At 47.3% G+C, this 20,459-nt stretch overlaps 1 protein-coding gene across 1 annotated transcript in view; it reads right to left on the bottom strand.

The window, feature by feature from the left end:
• Positions 1–20,459, bottom strand: part of RALGAPA2 (Ral GTPase activating protein catalytic subunit alpha 2) — a 99,866-nt gene that overhangs the window by 17,845 nt on the left and 61,562 nt on the right. The window contains exons 36-37 of the mRNA XM_071547582.1: positions 20,183–20,341; positions 15,981–16,108 (exon numbers count right to left, since the gene is read on the bottom strand). Coding sequence (XP_071403683.1) covers positions 15,981–16,108; positions 20,183–20,341 — 287 coding nt within the window. The remainder of the gene's footprint in view (positions 1–15,980; positions 16,109–20,182; positions 20,342–20,459) is intronic.

The raw sequence follows: 20,459 nt of genomic DNA, 5'->3' as shown, positions 1-20,459 counted from the left end.
CCTTGTTCACAAATGGGGTGAGCATCAGGGGATAAATAACTGCAGGAGAGGTCATGTGTTACTCAGCAATGCTTCCCCTGCTTTGTCCCAGCCTTAATTTTATTCAAACACTAACAAAATGCACTTATTCCAGTAATTCCACTAATGAGCTGTTACTTCTGAACATCTTAGAAAAAGGGCAAAGGTGCAAAGGTTCAATTATTTGTCATTTCCTTATGCCTCCCAGTTCCTTGAAATGGGCTGCTTGTACACCCAAGGATAACACACCATCCCTGGGCTACTGTCATGACCACATACCATCAATATTACCCTCTTTTATATGCTTTTGTTCCAGCCTGTGTGTTACAGGGAAGGGGCTTCTTTTGAAAGCTTGAGCATTTCCCCACCAAAACAGTATTCTATTAAGTTTTTCCTTGTGAGCAGCAGCAGTGGGATTTATCAGCACCATTAAATGTCACCCTCAGAACCTTTTAGGAGGGATAGTGAAATTAGTGAGAGCCTTTACCAGGCACTCCCAGAGAAGTTTTGAAAACCTGGTCCCTGCAGTAGCAGCAGTGAAGAGCAGTGAATACAGAGCCTGATGCAGGACTGGGAATCGCTGCCCTTGCCCAGCACAGTCACTGCACGAGGGGCTCTCATGAACAGACACTGAGCTGCACTGACCACCCTTCTCAGCACAGTCCATGAACAGACACTGAGCTGCACTGACCACCCTTCTCAGCACAGTCAACACTCCCACACTTACTGCAAACCCACTCCCCCAGTACAAGTACATTCACCTCAAGTCAGAAGTGTCACCAAAAACATTCCCATGCCACACTCAGCCAGCCCTCAGCCCACCTGAGTGCACCTTGGGACCAGGAACAGGGCAAATCCCGGCAGTGTCCAGGTGAATGTACACTGAGAATCTCCCGGGATAACAGCACACTCAAAACCACCCAGAAACGGAATTCTCAGCTTTGGAAATTAAACACCCGGAGGCAGGGGGAGATAATGACATTCATAATTCAATGGAGAACAACAGAATGGGTCATGACAATGCTGCCTCCAAAATCTGTGCTGACCAGGGGGAGAGTGTGCAGGTTATGGAGCACGACGATGAGATTACAGCCCCCCCCTCACAGAGCAGCAGCACTTTGTTCAAACGGACCATTCATCTGATTTGAGAAGGCAAATGAGGGAGCCTGTGCTGCCACAGAGACAGCTGTGCTGGAGGGTGGAGATAACGCAGGAGGGTCACCAGGCCCTGCGAGCCAGCACGGGCAGGAGAGGTGGATGGCAACTGGTGACAACTGTGCCGCGGCGGTCCCTTTCTCCAAGGCCATCAAAAACCTGCCTGGGAGCCCCCAGCGACAGCCCAGCGCCGCTCTGCTCTGCACAGCCCTTTCCATCTGCTTCCTGCCAGGCCCTCCTGACACATCTCATTCTCCAGCCAGCACAGAGACGCTCCTTTGTGCCGGTGACCACAAATCACCGCACGGGCCGACCCTTTCCCGGCACGTGCCTCGGAGCACCGGCTCCAGCTCTATAGATCACAGCCAGCATCCCAACGCAGCGTGTGCCGGGCAGCTCAGCCCCTGCTGCTGCCCGGGGCCCCGCTGCCCAGGGCACACAGCCCGGGCCCAGGTGGCACAGCCTCCCCCAGACCCAGCTGGGCACACCCGGGAAGCGTCTCCTGAAATGCATCATTTCCTTAATGTCTGCACTGCTGCTTCAAGCTACTCTTCTGAAGTTGTCTGACATCCTTAACTGCTGGGCCATTTCAGATATAAAGGTGATGACAGGGATCCCAAAGAGAAAGGCGGGGAGCAGAAGATGAATTTTGAATGAAGCATCAAAGTGGTGGAAGCAGAGAAGGAGAACATGCAGGGACAGCAGCCTGGGGAAGGAGCTACACAGCGGGGAGGCTGTGTGCTGACAGCTTGTCCTGGATTCAAGTTTTCTCTTGGGTTAAGTTCAACTTTCTCAAAAATCACCTGCCAAATTTCACCTAATTTTAAAAAGGTTTTTATCACTGAATTGTCAACTACTCTGCTTTCTGCAGAACACAACCAACATTGCTCCTGCCCAACTACACACTAATGCTCCCGCCCAACTACACACTAATGCTCCCAATATTTACCTTCCCAGGAACTCAGGAAACTACTTCTTCCCAGTCAATAACAAAAGGAGAGCGGGTGCCTTTGGCATAAGTACAAGCAGCTGTAAACTGTGTCATGACCCACGTCAGGCCTGTGCTACCTGAGCGTGAGCACACCCTGTGAGCAGCCTGCAAACTTTGATCCATTGCTGGGAAATGCCCACTGCAACACAAGGTGAGCCCATCCAAATAATTTTGCTTGCTAATTAACTTTGGAAAAACATGACAGCCTTGTTTTTGTGAGTGATTGCAGAGCCTACAGCACCTTCTGCACTGCCAAGTGTTGTGGTCTGGATCTGTGTGTGACTCGGTGTAACAGTGGGCACACCGGCACAGGGAGTGGGGTGTTTGGAATTAAATACTTGGCTTTTTACAACATCTCTTTTCCATAACTGCCCTGGCTGTGCCGGGGTGGCTCTCAGTGCAAGCACAGCGCTGCCTGACCCCCTGTGTGATGCCATCAATATCTCTGCTACCTTGCACAGGGTTGGACTCCAGGGTGTTTGGATCTGCCTCTCTGAGCAGATCCTGTTCTGCAGCTCCAAACAATGCCCAGCACTTCGGAATGAAAAGAGAGAAAGTGAACATTAGCACATCAAAGGCCCCTTTCTGAAAGAAGAAAAATAGCACGATGCACACTTTAATCTTTCTGACAATCTATGCATGGCCTGAGCTGAATTCTGTTTTTCACACAAATGGAAATGCTCCATACAAGGATGTCTGTACCAACAGCAACAACAACAGAGGAACACGAGCTGGCACAGACTTTGAACTTTTAAAATATGGATTAACACACAATAATATTTTAACAGTTCATGGAACAAAACCCTTCTTATCTCTCCTACTAATAAACCCAAATAAACATTTTACAGGCAACATACAGAAAAACTGCTAGAAGTATTTCAATCTAAAAATAAGTTAGTATTAAAATACAGGCAATGTTAAAATCTTAATGTAAATGTCTATTATTTAAAATCAGTTACCTATCAGAAAACAGCCTTAAGTGTAATTCACTTAATTAACACTTCCATTTAGCTAATGAAGAGTGGAATGGGAGCCATGTTTATAGGTTTAAAGGAAAACATTCCTAAAATATGAATACAGCATCTCTTACCCCAACCTGCTCATTCTGCTGCAGGAAGGCAGAGGTTTCTTCCTCTAGACCCCCTTGCAGTGGGGAGGCCTCCCATCCATCAGCCTGAGCAGCAAACACCAGAACAGCTCTCAGCTCAGCACAGCAGGGAGAAGCACCTCCCAAAAACCAGAGCAAGGCCAACAGCACAATCCCTCCTGAGGAGAGGGGCAAGAGAGCCCTCCTGTCATTCACTCATCAGAATGCCCAGTGTTTGCTGCTCAAATCTCACCAGGATTGTCAGTGCATTTTTTCTGCTGAACTGTTGATCCAAATGCTTGTGGAGAGCACGGGAGGGACTGCCCAGGAATGACATTCCAGTTTTCTTCATGCAAACAGAACTGCATCCCTCCAACTATCAACTTAAATGGAATGCCATGATTTTATACACATGCACATGCTGAATGGATCTGTTCCTAAAAAAAAGAGCCCAATTCCCTTGGTTGTAACTCAGTCCTAGCCAGTGGAACGAGACCTTGGAAAAACTTCAAGAGATGCCAGCCTTGGGCTTGCAGGATGTCAGCAGAGGAGAAGCAGAGGCCCCACGGCTGAGCCTCACACAACCTGACACTGTGCACAAACCAGCACAGTCCCAGCAGAATGGCTATTCCCAAAAAGCTTAAGAAAAATCCCATTTTTCATGCAGATATCAGTGACCTGAAAGTTAAAGCACTTCAGTCCCAGAAAGGAGGAGCAGAGCACATATGGATTTGCCAAATGGACTGTTTGAAGAGTGGGGTCAGTGGTGAGAGGATGAGTTGGCACACAAAAATATTGGAAAAGGAATTAAAAACAGCTGCTTTGGAAATGTTGCCATAGGGAAGTTTGCCTGTGCCTCGGACACCCACCGTGCCACAGCCGAGCACACCGAGGGTACCACAAACCCAGGGGCTCCCCACACTCATTTCACAAACACCGCCTGCAATTCACAGGGTTTGCCTTGCTAAACATGGCCCCAGGCCCAGGACTTTTATTTCACTTTATATTTTGCTTCTCCAGGATACAGCCTTGCTCAAAGCACTGGCTAAAATGCTTACTGGGGGAGGAAAGAATGGCTGGGCCGGACAGATGGTCAGCCTTTGGATGCTGAAAGGGATTTTGAGGGAGTTGAGTAGTATGACTTAATTCTTGTTCTGAATATTGAAGGTAAACACAGATCAATCCAAACGAGGCAAAGCACAGCCCCAGCCCTGCACCACTGTGCTGTATGAAAAACCAGCAGCAGATCACAAACACAGCAATGCAAAAAAAAAAAAATCAAATCAAATCAAAACCAACCAAAAACCCCCAAAGCAAACTTCTTCTTAAAAGTCCCAACACTGGAAAGAAATATTGTCTCTCCTGAGTGCTCAGGGAACAGAAACTGACTGCCATGTTTAAAAATGCAACGATTTATTCACTGTACATAAATCACTGACTCAGCATGTCACTGCACAGTCAAAACACACAGAGGTGAAGCAGAGAAACACTCTGCTGTTTTCTGGGTCCTGCTGTGTTCTCCCAGTTCTGACCATCACTACAACAGTCCCTCTGACAGCTCCAGCAGCACTGAACTGTGTTCCATCCTTAAATCTCCTTACAATGAACACTACAAAAAACTAACAAAGCTGTCCCAGGCCTGATGCTCAAAATGTAACAAAAGGATGAAATACGAGGGGAGCAAAACGTGTGCCTGCAGGTATCATGTTTCTAATGTGTTTCCAGCGAGTGCTAACATGAAAGATGGATCATCTTGTTGACTGGTCTCTGTATGTTTCCTTCAGGGATACAAGGGAAGATCCAAACCTGCTGTTCAGGGCATTAAAGGACACACGAAGTCCATGTGAGCCGTTTGTTTGCAAACCCCAGTTTTACAGATACTGTAATTGATGCACAAAGTGGGAACAGAAAGTAAAATCTCTCCACTTTGCTTTCTGAGATCCCAGGACTTTGTGTGTTGACTTTTGGGATTCCAAGCTGCACGTTGCTGTGGCATTTAAAACAAACGGAAATGCTGGCATGCAAATCCTATTCAGCAACTTGAGAATACTGAGGGCTTTTACAAGGCAAAGAACACGTTAAAAGTTCATTAATTAACCAGTGCTTGGGAACAGATGGAATGGCTATCTGGGCTCTAATTACTGTAAGTTGGGACAGAGGTTCGCAGACCTTAATGAGGTTCAATAAAATGAATGATTACACATCAATCACAATTAGAGAAACCTGTAAGATGAGCTGAATTATCACGGCAACAAGTCATAAAACACAGGAGCACAAAACCCAACAGGCTCTGCGAAAGCCTGGAAAGAAAAGGTGTCTGAGGTAAAACAGCTCTGGATTGGAACAATTCTCTCCCTCCAGCCCCAGGGAGTTAACAAGGAGGGCTGCTCTGCTGCCCTGACAGCCCAGGGGCTGGATCAGCCCTCAGAGGGTGCACGGGGGTTACTCAGACTGGTGTGTGTAACTCCTATTCCCACAACCCCAAAACTTCCAGTTACACAGAGTTTTGTTTAGAAATTAAGGACTGAAAAATAATCCCAGCCACTGCCATTCCTTACCACAGGAGCTGCCTCTGAGAAATGGTGTTTCAGAGCCTTGGATTTCCCAGCTGCAACTGGGGCTGGCAGTGGGGAGGGGAAGGCGCTGAGGTGGAGACAGAAATTCAGTCAGGGACCTGTTCCCTTATGATATATGGAGTGTCTGAGCATCAGCCTCCCCCCAGGAACAGCTCAATGCCTCTGTCATCCTCCCTGCACAGCCACACTTGTGTGGCCTCAACAGTGACAGTCCTTACAAGTCCCTTTCAATACTGGGACGCCAATCGGGGTCACAGGGACAGCACAAGTTCAGGTAAGAGCTTTCAGGAACCTGTGAAAAGCAAAGGGCCTGTGAACTTGAGCTTCAGTTGTAATGAATTCACTTTCATGACATGTTTTTGGTGCCAAGACTTTGCAGCACTACAAAACTGTGCTAACCCCAAGTTTGTTACACAGGTATCACTATGACTTTGTAAGTGAAATCCCTGCTGCCTGCACAACACTGCCCTGCACAGATGAAAGGTGGGCAGAGGAAAGCCTGCCTTACTTAAGGAAGCCCACAAACTGCAGGCCAGCAAGGTATTGGATCATTCACACTGTCACACAGGTGAAAATGAGCGAGGCAGATGAGCCCAAAGAAGTGCCATAAATCCAGACATTTAGGAGAAGTTACAGTTTTTCTAAAGAACCTGAGCCAGACCAATTCAGAGAGGTATTAAATCCCAGCAACTTACCTGAGATTTTGTTTAACAGAAAATACTGTACATGCACTAGATTGTTACTAAGCATTAGATTTAAGAAATCATTAAAAGCCATCTGCTCCTGTTTATACACCAGAACCCTGCAGTTAATCGTACTGGGAAATACACACAGAGCTATGAGGAGGAGGAAAGAAAAAGCAAACTCAACATACCAGCCAGTAAACCTGCCACAAAAAGTAGCCTTCTCCTGTTCCTCTCTCATGTTGTCACCATGTTTATGTCCTCAGTAACAGGATGGCTTTCAAAGGTTTTCAAGTGCAGGTAGACAGGGAGCCTTTCCTCTCTGAAGATGATGTAAGGCTGGTGCTGCCCATCAAACTAGGTTTATACAACAGGCACAAAAAAAAATGTGTGCCTCCTTCTCTTAGTAACAGCTGTACAGAACCTGCTGGGCTAGAGGGGAGTCAGGAGGTGATCTGTGTCACCTCCCCAAAGCATGGCCAGCACTGAGTTCACCCACTTGTTTTCAATAAGAGAGAAACAAAGTCATTAGGAAAATTCACTGCTAAATCTAAAAACATTTTTCCTGTTTAGAAAACTGCTCCTGAACTTTTGATTAAGCAATTGCTGCATGTGTGGCTCAGGGACACCATACACTGCTGAGGGGTTCTTCAGAACACAAAAAGAGAAGCTTGACAATGATGGGAATTGTGTTGGGAATTGTGTTGGCAATTGCATGTTTGTACTGCCTCTGGTGTCCGGAGTGCTGGGGACGTGCACATGGAAATGCCCACGTGTGCACCTGCTCTCTGCACCCCCTGCCCCTTCCTACCACCAAGGAGAGGCAAACACGTGGTTTGCCCCTTCCCACCACCACGAAGAGGCAAACACGTGGTTTGCCCCTTCCCACCACCACGGAGAGGCAAACACGTGGTTTGGCCCTTCTCACCACCATGGAGAGGCAAACACGTGGTTTGGCCCTTCTCACCACCATGGAGAGGCAAACGTGGTTTTGGGGACATGGGAACGGCCTTGCTGGATGGAAACAGCTGTTCCCAAGGTCAGCACCCTGCTGAGGACACAGGGCATCCCACCAGACCCACTGGGAACTGCAGTGCAGGCCAGTGTGGGATCACCAGCCTCACAGGAGCCCTCAAACCATGCCCTAGGAAAGGCCTTCCACAGGCAGGACCTCTCCCATCCCTCGCTGTGGATCCTTCACCTGCTGCAGCGCTGCCCGCAGGGGACCCCGTAACAAGTGGCTCTCGGGGAGCCGAGCCCGAGCTCAGCCACCTCCATCGGTGCCCGCAGGTCCCTTTGTTCCTTTGTTGTGCCGGAGGGCGCGGGAGATCCCGCTCCGGCCCCGCTCCTGCCTCCCTTCTGCTTTGTGTCTCCAGCAGCGGTGTGTGAGCCGCGGCTCTGCTCTCCTCCTAACGAGCCTTTTCATGACCTATATAATTCCACATTCATGCCGAGCACCCTGTGCCACGCGGCCAGGATGCGCTTCAGTTTTCCCTGAATTCTTCAGTTTAATTTGATGATTACACTGTAAGAATTAAGACACATCCTTTTAATCTAAATTACTCGGGGTAATTTAACTTAATTTTATTAAAACGTCAAAACGATCGCGGTATGTTCTGCACAAAGGAATTAGACTGGAAGGTTAAGAATCAGCATCAGGGATACCAGCAGCTCCCTCTAGTTGGAAAGTGCATTATTATTCCCCCCAAAGAATCAGTAAATAGCAAAGATCTTCAAATATTACAAGCTGCTTACATCAAGCAGCTTGTGAACTTGCACTGGAATATATAATCCTTGTAGACTCACCAGCTACAATGTTTGGATTCTCTCACAGATGAAAATACCTTCTTATTATCTGTGGTGAATTCTGTTTTTTTGTAAATATCTTCACTATAAAAAAAATTAAAATTCTCAGCATTTGACAATGAATCCACTTTGGAACAAAAAAATTACTGCACGTTAGAGCAGCGATTTGCAAACTGCCTTTTACAGAAGTTTGAAATAAGCGTTAGAGCGTGCATATGCTTTAAATAAATATAGGGTTTCAGATATTGATCCAGAAGCCACCTCCTTACATTTCCAAGGCTTTGAAACTAAAGAAGAGGCTTTTTAGCCTGAGGGGTTAAAAGTGTGGGTGTGGAAGTGGGCTTTTGTTGGAAAAATTAGCAATGCTATGAGTCATTGTGCATTAGCGGCAGAATAGTTTTGCATCTTGTATGAATCCAGACACCATATGCCATGCGAGGGCCGGCCGCGCTCGGAGCCGCGGCTGCGGGGCGGCCACGTGGGCACCATCCCCAGTGGCAGGGCTGCGTGCGGCCACCGCGGCCCGCCGGACATTGTGGCGAGCAGCAGGAACAGCTGGTAAGCCAGCGGAGCGCGGCTCGCCCGGCCGCATGCTAATGCTAATGAAGGAGCGAGCGGCACAAAGCGCCGCGCCGAGGGGGCGACCCCGCGCCCACCGCGGCCCGGCCGCCCGTGCCAGCGGGCACAGCCCTCGGACACAGCCCCCCGGACACAACTCGGACACGGACACAGCCCCCGGACACAACTCGGACACGGACACAGTCCCCCGGACACAACTCGGCCGGCTCTGCGCTTCTGTCCTCCTGCTCGTGCCCAAACAAGCAAACAAAAATAACCCCAGGAAGCCCCCAGCGCAAGCGGGAATTCAGGCGCAAGTTTCCGAAAGACACAACAGGGTTTAGCTACGCAAATGCCTTCAAGGTTAAGAGGCGTAACAGCAAAATCATCAAAACATGCTTTGAAAATACACAGAATGGGAACCCCTTTAACTTGTTTGGTGTGTAAGTGAAAAAAAAAATCAACAAACCACCAAAATCAGACACAAGATGAAGTACTTGGTAGTAACCTGAGTATGACAATTTTACTTGTGTCAAAGAACCAAAGAATGAGAGTCTCTCATGAAACAGAAGTTGGAGGTTCTTTGTCTAACCCGAGACAAAACACTAAGCATGGAGGGACAGGTGTTTGCACCTGAAGAGAGGGAAGTTGGAGTTCACACCTCCCTGTGAAAACAAGTTCACTAATGATACACAGCGCCCTGTCCCACGCTGAGAGCCTCGCCGTGTGCTCCACAAGGTGCCTGGGGGGCACACGGCGAGGAAGGAAGCGCTTTGGCACGGCAGGATTAGACACACAAGCTGCACTGCCAGGAGGGCAGCAGTCAGAGCTGCCTAAAACTCTGCGACAAAATCAGCCTGCGACTTTCTCAACAACCTTCAGTGATATTTTCACAGCTTCCAGCCACAAGGAAGAACAGTGATGCCTCAGGTTATAGCAGGAAAATAAACTGCACCGTTAGCATGCAGCCTTCCCTGCTGCCTCCCTGCCGGCCCAGCAATGCGAGAACAAGCCCTGTGTATAACAAGGGACCGTGAGCAGGGACAGGGATAGACACGGAACTGAAAACAGCGAAATCTGATCCCATTGTGTCCGCACAGCACAGCAGCATGTGGAGTTTAGACCTGCAGAAGCATTTTATAGTCTTTAGATATGCACCGGCGGGATGCAGTAGATTCTCTGCGAGTCCATGAAGAGCTCTATGAATGGAGAGCTGAGGAGCCGCCTCCACAATCCCATGTAATGCCACCTAAAAGCTTTGCCTCGCATGACTTATTACAGGCTGGAGCAGATTAGAGGCATCGATCGCTGCCTGGAGAAGGTTCTCGCTGCGCAGAGGGACGGCGGGGCACAGACAGACAGACAGCCCGGCCATCGATCGGCTCGGGGGGCTGTGCGGAGGGAGGGAGGGAAGGAGGGCGGGCAGCGCTGCCCGCACAGCCCGATGGACTCCTTGGCATCCCCCCGGTCCGGCCGGAGCGGGACCTGCTGCTCTTTGCAGCCGTGGTGGCACAGCACTGACCACAGGCAGACACTCCCGGGAGCCAGAGCCAAGCACTCGGCACAAACCGTCAGATGCCGTGTCACATAAATTGTCACAGCTCCTGTGACACGTGCTTTAGAATTTCATAGCAATTTCTAACAGCATCGACATGGCTGGAGGGCATAACTTCCTGTGATGAAATAAAGGGAACAAACTGTGAACCTTCTCTATAAAGAGCAGCAGCATTTCCATCTCATTTTTCTGGTGGAATCAAACACCCCTCTGTACCCACAGCAGAGTTCTCAACACCAACACCACAAAACACACTTGGAAAGGAACACAAAATGTGTCCAACACCACAGGCACATCCAGCACACTTGACAGCCATTCACACAATTAAGTCCATCATAGGAAACCCCTTTCTTTTCCAGATAAAGCAGGTAAGCAGATCAGGCACTCTATATTAGGTTAATCAGAAATTGGCTTAAACCAAGAAAAGGATTTAATTCTGAATTTGAAGCTGATGTTCTTTGCTTAATCTTCTCAATTCCAGGTATTAACACATCTTGTATATACTAGTATGTCAATATCTGGATGCTCTGCAATGAATTCAAGTTATGGATACCTCTGTGTGTTACATTTTAGATGGAGTTCTGGTGTTACCCCACAGAGCTACGACTGCCACAGGTCAGCGGGCACAGCACGCTCATTACAGCGCAGAGAGCAGCCAGAGTTACTCATGTATCAAATTACTTCTCAACATAAGGGCCGTGTTGTCCTCTGGCCCACAAACAGGATTGCAAACTGTGAGCAGGGAAATGGTGACATCCAGTGCTCAGACACTCTGTAAAGTCTTCTTGTCCCTGCCATGCTTGTGCCAGTGCACAGGCACCTCCAGCACTGACACACAGAGGGGTTATGTCACAAAGTGCTCTGAACAGGAGACACTGAACAAGAAAAGAAAACTCTTCTACCTTCAGGATTTCTCTTTGAGTGAACAACAAGCAGTGTGAACAGCTTTGGAAACCAGCACAAGCTGCCACAGGGGTAATTTCTCTCTTGTCATCAGACTATTTCAGTCAGCCCCCCTATAATTCTATTTGTATTATTTGAAAAGGCAGAAGTGGCACAGCTGATGTCAGAGATCTGTGAGGATTTCATTGCCAGGAACACCTGCACAGCAGTTGGAGTGGGCAGTCTGAGCAGCAGGAATTGTAACTGACAGCCACAGGTCTCCATGCCTACCCAACCCAGCAGCTCCTTCTCTCCTGAACTGTGCTCTAGTCAAGGTGTTGGAGAAGAGCATCAAAACCATCCAGGAATCAACAGGCAGAATAAGATCAAACCCCTTTGCTGTCCATAAGACCAAGCCAATTTATCCTAAAAGTGGGACTGTTTACAGAAATAATTTTATAATCAACATAGTAATTAATAAACCCCAACAGGAACTCATTCCCTATTTACTCATTCACAGGAAGACACGTGTAGCTTGAATTGCTAGGGAAATAATTCAAATACTACCAGGAATCATCGATGTCCACTGAAGAAGCCCAGTGGTGCTGCCACATGTTCCACCTCCCCAAGGCAGCTTTCAAAAAGCTGATCAGAGCTGAGGCAAACTTCAGGCAGGTTGGGATTTTTCCTACTTTTCTTCAAGTTCAGATAGCGAGATCAGGCAGGACTGGGAGTACAAGAGTTATTTGCAGTGGTGGAGGGAAAAACCCACAAAGTGGTAAGATAATGGAAGTAACACCAAAATATTTTTTCAATTAAATCAATATAATTCAAGGAGCAAGGAAAATACTCCATTTGGAAAGACAACCTGGGCAGTCAGAATTGCATTTCCCTGCACATTCTAAGGGAAGATTTTTGCTCAGACATCACTATCCCCAAATCCCAAAGTTTTTTTGGAGACCAGCATTAAATTATGGGCCAACCAAAGCACCTGACACCTGCCAAACTATTTATATTTTCGTATGTGAAGGTTTACCAGTTCTTGAGCTTAGACACTGTCAGCTTAGACAGCAGCTGTCCCTCAGACCTACAGTTCTTCAGTCCAAACCCTGGTTCCCCCCAGTATTTATCTGCACAGCCCAGCCCAGCTCCCAGAGACGTGCTCTGCTGCAGCTCAGGGTGGTGGCACTGCAGATCACACAGGTGTTCCAAAATCCTCTCCAGCACACAGCTCATTCCATGCAAACAGGAAGAGAGCTGGGACATGCAGCTTTACACCACCACTACTACCAGTTCTGAAATACTCAGCACTGCTGGATTCTGAACAGACTCTTGCTTCACTTGGATAGATAATTACTGGTTTGTGAGACTGGTTGTTCCTTTCCCCAGCACATAAAAAGGAGGCTCAAATGCTCTTGAAAACCTGCATAAATATCTACCTTTTTATACAGCAATTTTAGTAAGCTGAAATATTACTATTTCATGTTCTTATCAAATTTAAGTCACCTTATTGCTTGTGATTTCTGTAAACCACAGGCATATTTAGAGTCCCAGTTCCTGCCTGACAAAGCAGCCTGGAGAGGCTGCTGGAGCACATTTTCTCATGCTCAGCAGTTCCTCAAGGATGGCAGAGCCCCAATTAGCAGGGGCTGCAGCCACTCAGCCTCAGTGCTCCATGGCACCAAAAAGGAATAAACCAGGAATTCTGAACACACAGTGATGCACAGTCACCCAGGGCAGCAGCTACAGAGACAGGGGGGCTTTCACTGTTCCAAAGACAACTGAGCTGTGCATGCACCACCCTGGGCTGGCTCCTGCCAGGGCCCTCATGTGCCATTTGATGGACACCAAGAACTTGCAGCCAGAATAGCTTCACACTGAAGTTTAAATACAGTTCATTATTTTTGAATTAATATTTCTCTTGCCCCAATGAATTCCTTAAAACAGAAACAGTTACATAAACATCAAAAATAGATTAGAAGAAGGATGCTGTGATCTGCCATAGTTACCACCTTCATTTTCGAAGGGATTTTCACCAGCAAACTCTGTCTGGGTACGACAGTGGAATTTGTGTCATCATGACCAAGCGATTGTGGCACAGCGAGATGCTCCCGCGGCTTTGCGGTCCCGTCCCCATGGAAACCGGACTCGGATATTGTCCTCCGCTCGCTGGAGCTGGAGCACCGAGTCAGGAGCCTTTTGTGCCTGATGAGATTTCTTCCACAACCTTCCAGCAACAGACCCTAGGCTTCCTCCTGACTCTTTCCTAATTGAGATGCAAATTAATCTCTGTGGCTGATTACACTTCCCTTACAGCCCCTGACAAGTGCAGCTGTAGCTGGAGTTTACAGACTTTCCAACAAGTGACTTCAGCTGTCACTGCTGGCAGGACGCTGCCCCAGCTCCCCAGCACGGGCACTGCGCCCCGTGGCCACCACCACTGTCCCTGTGGCCACCTCCATCGGCCCTGTCCCTCTGCACCACACAGGGCAGGAGTGAGGGTGAGGCAGAGTCTGGGCAGGTGCTTCATGCCCTGCCACTGCTCCAACAGGAGCACCTCATCGCCACTGAACCACTGGCACCAGACAGTGTTTGATCCATTTCTAACCACACTTGAATTGAAACACCTTCAGGTACTCACCCTTAGTGTGGCTGGTGCCTTTAAACAAGGCCTGGATGCCAAGGAGAAGTGGCAGATCATCCTCAGCTCTGCCTCACTCCAGTCTTCAGCACTCACCCCAACTGCACAGTTACAACCACCGTGTGCCAAACATCCCTTACTTTGCCACGATCACTGCTTTTTATTTCTCCCTCCCAGTGACATTTTTAGAGTTATTTTCATCCCCAGTCTGATAAAGCACTTTCATTTACTGTTTGCTTTGCTGGGTCTGTTTCCCTCCTGTCCTCAGAGCAGCTGGCAAGGCAAACTCTGCAGTGGAGTCACTCCCCTCCTCTGGAAGCTGGAGAGCAACGTGGCTGCACTGGGCTCAGACATCACCTTTACACATCCACATACACTCACATTCCAGTTGCTGGCTCATTATGAATTTTAGTGTCATTATCTGTAGGATGAGTTATGGATAGCTTTCTCTCCTGCTCTAGTGTCATCCCCATGGGTCTGCCCACCACATTCACTTTGTGCCATTTCAGGAGTTTCTCAATCCACTTCCATTTATCAGACAGACAAGTGGCAGTTGACTCACTATAGACATGGCTGGTGAACAAGCAGCCACAAAAAAAGGCAGAAAAGAATGCAGGGACAGATGCTGCCTCCAACCTGTGTGGAGAAGGGCCCTGTGCTCTGTGTCTGTGCTGCTCATGTCACCCTGGGGACACGGAGGGACCCCGGGGGACACCCCTTGGGCAGCAGGAGCACAGCCAGCTGGTGAGGACTGCTCACAAAGTGCTGAAAGCCAAACGCTGAGCAGGGTCAGGAACCAGGGGAGTCCAGCTGGGACCAGGGGGCTGAACTGCCCCGTTCTGTAACTGCTGCTGCGGTGGTTTTACTGCCCTGTCATGTCAGTACTACACACTGAGGCGGAGCACACGGATTAAGCTGCATTCTGCACGGAACAGTTATAGGAATTTGTTAGATTTCTCTCAGGAAAAAGAAGAAAAGTCAGCAAGTCTTGACTCACCTGTCAGGCATTGTCATGGTTTGCACAACCACGACCAACTGCCTTTGTTTTACAAGGAGTACACAATCCAGTTAATAAAATACAAACCTATTTAACCGCAGTGCTACTTTTAATTTCTGATGACTTTTTTAAAGTGTATTGGATAAAATTTAGCCTTTAAAAAAACAATCAGTACTTTGAGGATACTCTTGTGTTTCAAAAATATATATCTCAATCTAATTCATTAAAGTTCTTTCAAAAATTAAAATATTTCACTTTGTGTATCACAAACTTTTTCAAAGTCACATGGTTAGAAAAATACTCAAATGAAAAGCTCCCCAGAGAAAGCAAAGGGCAGTGAGTGTTGGCCCTGAGATAAGTGATGTGATTAGCAAAACAAGGTACAAAATGTATGATGGCATTACGAGAATATTCCAGAATGAGTGAAAACCAGTGCTCATGCTGTGGGTCTGTGTAGCACCCAAGAATAAAAGCCTGTCATAACTCCTGTCCCAGAATGGCACATCCTCTGGTTAATGTTGGAAAACAGGTTCTGAAAATGTCCAAATACAGGCACGACTGGAATTAAACTGGAATCTGGAACCTGAAACTCTGTATCTGAGGACAAATACCATCTGTCTTATAAATGTAATAAATCCAATAAAGTCAGCTGGACTGGTACTTTTACCAGGTAAAACCACGACTGATCTGTGTATCAGCCTGACGCACAACTGGTAACTTCTGTCAGTGAGAAGGAAAACTGACAATTATCACTATCCCTGTCCAAAGCACCAGTGCTAAGTCCAGGTCCACCAGCAGTGAGATGGAAGCTGCTGGTGAGAGCACTCCTGTGATGTTACCATCTTACTTTTGAAATACTGGGCAGCTGGGTGTGAACCACTGAAAACATCGAGCTGGACACGAACAAAGCACTGACCTTTGCCAATGAAATCAAAGGGAAGAAGTTTCACCCAAGCTTACCTCTCTGCAGAAGGCTGCTCTGAAGTGAGAACCCTACCAAGGGGAGCCTGGCACCATGGGAGAAAGGATACAAGCTCTGGTAGAGCGGGATGAGGGACTTGACAGCTCTGCTGGCGTTGATGCATGTGGCACAGATCAGGCTGGGCAGCAGCTTCGCTGTCACAATTGCTCCATCGAAGAGAGGACCAAAAAACGGCACCTGGGGACCCCAAAATACAAAGACAGGCCTCAGAACCACTACTGGAGACTGGTACAGCATTTTGCCACAAACCAGTACGACCACATTATTGCACACACTGAAACTTCCAGTGGGACATTCATCCCCCAAGTTTGGAAGGGTCTAAATCCTCTGTAACTGCCCTCAGCAAGCTGTACATGGACACACATCTCACACAACATTCAGCTGGGTGAACACGGGCTTGTTACACACAAGAACCAAATCCATCCATGAATTTGCAATTGATGTGCCACGGGGAGTAGATACAAAGAGCTGTTTTCTGCCTGGGATACCAACAAGACACTCTGATTCACTGGCTGAATCTACCACTGGTAGGAGCTTTTGCAAACACACATTTGCTTCAGACAACCCTCTATAAAATCCTTCTGTGGACTTCATGGAAGGGAAAAAAAACCTTGAGCTGGGCCAAGATGAGGTGTGTGGAAAGCAGAGGGGATGTCAGACCAGGGCACCCTCCCTGGGGCAGAATACACAGCTGGGACAGCCCAGCACATCAGGGTGCTCAAACACTGCCCTGTCAGGTTCACCTGCAGAGGAACCCCCATGTGATGCCCCCCTGGTGACTCAGGTCTCTGCAGATAAAGGCCCAGGTGTCAGAGATGCTTTCTGAAAGTCAACCATGTCTGGAACTGCAGACACCTAACAGATCTGGCCTGTCAAACCCAGGAAGTTTTGATGTTTAAATACATAATAAATTTTAGGACTTACAAGTATTCAAGCTCATTTCCCTTTCAGAAACTCAAAATGAGAAGAAAACCCTCCCAAACCAAAGCTCTAAACAGAAGCTCACAGAAATTATCAATATTTAAGCTATGGATTCTTTCCATCTGTACAGAGGCTTATCACATAAATAAATACCCTCTATTATTCTTCTGCAACTGCTTGTGGGTGACTGTGACAGTCATTCAATAAATGGACAAAGGGAATAGTATAAATCCCCTGCATCTAGGGAATTCCTCTAATTAGAAGTGGCAATGAATTACAGAAGAAATTTGGGTTTAATATAACATCTGCAAATGACAGCTGTCTCTTCAGACACTTATTCTGTCATTCCTTTACTTAAAATAATTACCCACCCCCAAAAACAGATTAGTGTGAAATGTTTCCATACTGGTTTTGCCTTTGTTTTTATTTACTGTTGGCATTACCGTCCAGGCAGTTGGAAAGACAGGGGACAGAGGAAAATCTATGCCACCAAATTAACAACGCACCAAGTTTTCAGAGCACCAAGTTTTCCCTCTTTAAGCAATAACATTTCTAAGTGAAATTTTTAACCCATGTTCTGTTTAAAAGTATTGACAACAGGAGAAAAGAATGTAAAATTATAATCTTAAGTACAAATACGGAGGTAAAGTGCATACTAATATTAAAATAATACCACCACCCAAATACCAAATGTGCAAAGTCAGATTGGCAGATGCTGCCAGTGCAGGGAAGTTCTGCCAGGCTTCTTGGACAGGTGGGTTTTGCTCACAGGACCTGGTTCTGCCGTTTCAGCCCACCTGGGGCTGGGGAGCAGGGCTGAGTTTCTCATCACAGCACTACAGCACTCAGAGATGCAAACTGTGGACAACAAGGTGTGTGTGTGTGTGTGTGTGTTACACACCCTACCTGTGTGAGCACAAACACGCTCCATGCACACGATCCCAGGTGGAGAGAGGAGCTGAGGGCTGTGCGGAGCCCAGCGCGAGCGGCACAGCCGGACCAGGCACGGACAAAGCTCGGAATTATTCATTCCCGAGCACATCCAGCGGCCTCGCCGAGGGTCATTAAAGTCAATGGAGCTGCATCTCGTCAGCTTCCATCTGTACAGGGGCTCTGCCCCGGTGAGGGGCCTGGGGGAGGCCAGTGAGCACACAGGGCATGGTCCCCGCTCCGTGCCCCGGCATTAAACACCCACCCAAGCAAAGCAGGGCTGTGAGGGCTACAAAACCCAGGCTGCTTGGACAGGGATCAATTAAAAAAAGGGTAGAGGGAAAGATCCCCTTCTGCGAGTACTCCAAATGTCACCGCAAGTTATCCATGAAGCAAAAATTAATATTCAGCCCACTGCAAACACCTGCTCATCCCAATTTCCAGCAGAAAATCATTATTTCTGTTGCCCGCAGTAAAAGTAGGCAAGGTTAAATAAACCTTCTGAGCACAAAGACTCCCCCTCTCCAGCGAGCAGCACTAGTTAAAAGAGTGGGGAATGGGTAAATTATTGTACCAAATGGCTGAGAATTAATCTCTGATGACGAGCTGCAATCTAACGAGGCATCTGTGTCCCAGGGAACCCGCAGCATGTCCCTGGCGGTATGTGCAGCGCGGAGCCTGCCTGGCATGCTTTGTCCCCTCTCGCAGGCAGCTTTTCCTCTCATTGTTCCCAATATCCTCGTGCATCTGTGACGCGTGGAATGCATTCACACTAACAGACTTACTATTGTCTTCCCTCCCAAGCTTTGTCGGGCAAAGACTGCAGCACGGTTCCTGATAATTATATTGCTTAATTAATCAAGACAAAAAAAATTTGCAAATCATTGCCCGGTTGCTAAGCAGGGAGATCAAAAATGAAAACAATACAAGCTGAAGCAACATAACAAAAGTAACAGCTATCTGATCAGAAATTCTTCTATAATGAAGCTATTAATGCTAAAGCGGTTAATGTTAACATTGCTCCAGGTGTCTCTACTTGGCTGCAAACAAAAAGGCTAACATTATGGATATAAAAGGCCAAATGTTGCCATGGATTCTGTAACCTGATAGAGAGGACAGCCTTTTCATTCGATTAGGGAATGCAATTTAAATACCAGGGACTGAAGCCAAACAACAGACATTTCTCTCTGCAAGCCTCTTTCATTCACCCTGGGGTCAGTAGCTGGTGAACAAAAGGTCAGCCACACTTGCCCTGGAAATGTCTGGATTAATTTTATTACATTGTAATGGTTTGTACTTTAAATGTAGGGATAACACTAAATTTCCAGTTAGCTCTTATTCTGGCTGCCCGTTGGGTGCTTTTGACTAATATGTAAGATGACACAGCTTTTCTCCATTGCTCCAGAGAAGACTCGAGCGTGTTCCTCACACTAAACTCTCATTTTCCAAATGGAACATTAAAACCTAAAATGCCCAAAAAGTAAATTGCAGAGCTCAACACCAAAAGTAAGAAAAACCCCACTATTAGAAAATTTTCAAGTTTGAAATGTCTGCTGACAAACCATTGATTTGTTAATATCCAACAGCTCCATCATTCACAACTCAAACTATTGTCTACAGCTGGTAAATGCATCATCTGATGAAGGCATTTGCCACCGCTGGTTACTCTCTTGGACAAACACTGTCCCTCTATAAAGGAAATGGTACTTAGGACACTGATTACCTTCACCAAGTATATTTTATACACATTTTTGTGTCCATAATGTACCAGACAAGCATTTACTGAAGCAGCTTTTCCATACATATGCACAGATGTACACACACACACACCTGATGTGTTGAAAATAAAACAAGCATTTTGTTCCCAAAAAATGACTTGAATGTGTTGCTACAATGATTTAACCAGCAAACACTGACCCTCCAACACTTGTTTGATGTCAGGATATGCAGTGCCTACACCATCCAGCCAGGGCAGGTGAGGATGGCAGCCCTACAGGTGGAAGGTTCTGCACAGCCCCACACCTACCCCAGTGACCTGACACAGGGGATACAACAGCACAGAGGGCTTTGCTTTCATTGCTTCATGTGGGAAATGCACAATGTTTTTACATGCTGTGCTTTGCACAGTAACTTCTATGGGTTGAGAACTCTGACATGTTTCTGTAGGTGCGAAGTGTGACTATAAAATGAATGAGCAGGCACTTGGATCAGCAATAGTAATTCTAGTTTTAAAGTATGGGCTCAGTGCTCAGCTTCTCACCTGAGATGGACAGACTGTATTTTGTACATGCTGGGAAAAAGTACCCCCCAAACTCAGAACCACTGAGCTTTATTTCAGCAGCAGAACTGCCGGTCACTTGCAGGACACACACCAAACGCAGCAAAGCAGCCAAAACATACCTCTGGTTTCTTCATGATCTCTATGAAAAACATGTGGTTCTTCATGGGGTAGATGACGATGAGGACGTCCCCAAAGTCGGTGGGGATGATGCCCCTGCGGTAGTTGCGGGTGTGCTCAGACCACACGATGTGAACCTCATCATTTCCCAAGTGACGGAGCTGCAACAGCAAATTGGCTCTTTATTAATCCGAGTGATAACCACAGTTTAGGAGAGGTCACGGCTCACAAATTGAATTACAATGCTCAATAGCAGGAATATTTCATTACAGAAAAAGT

This window comes from Pithys albifrons, chromosome 2 (genome assembly GCF_047495875.1).
Source record: "Pithys albifrons albifrons isolate INPA30051 chromosome 2, PitAlb_v1, whole genome shotgun sequence".
In the NCBI taxonomy this organism is placed as follows: Eukaryota; Metazoa; Chordata; class Aves; order Passeriformes; family Thamnophilidae; genus Pithys; species Pithys albifrons.
This window is presented reverse-complemented; position numbering and strand designations above follow the sequence as displayed.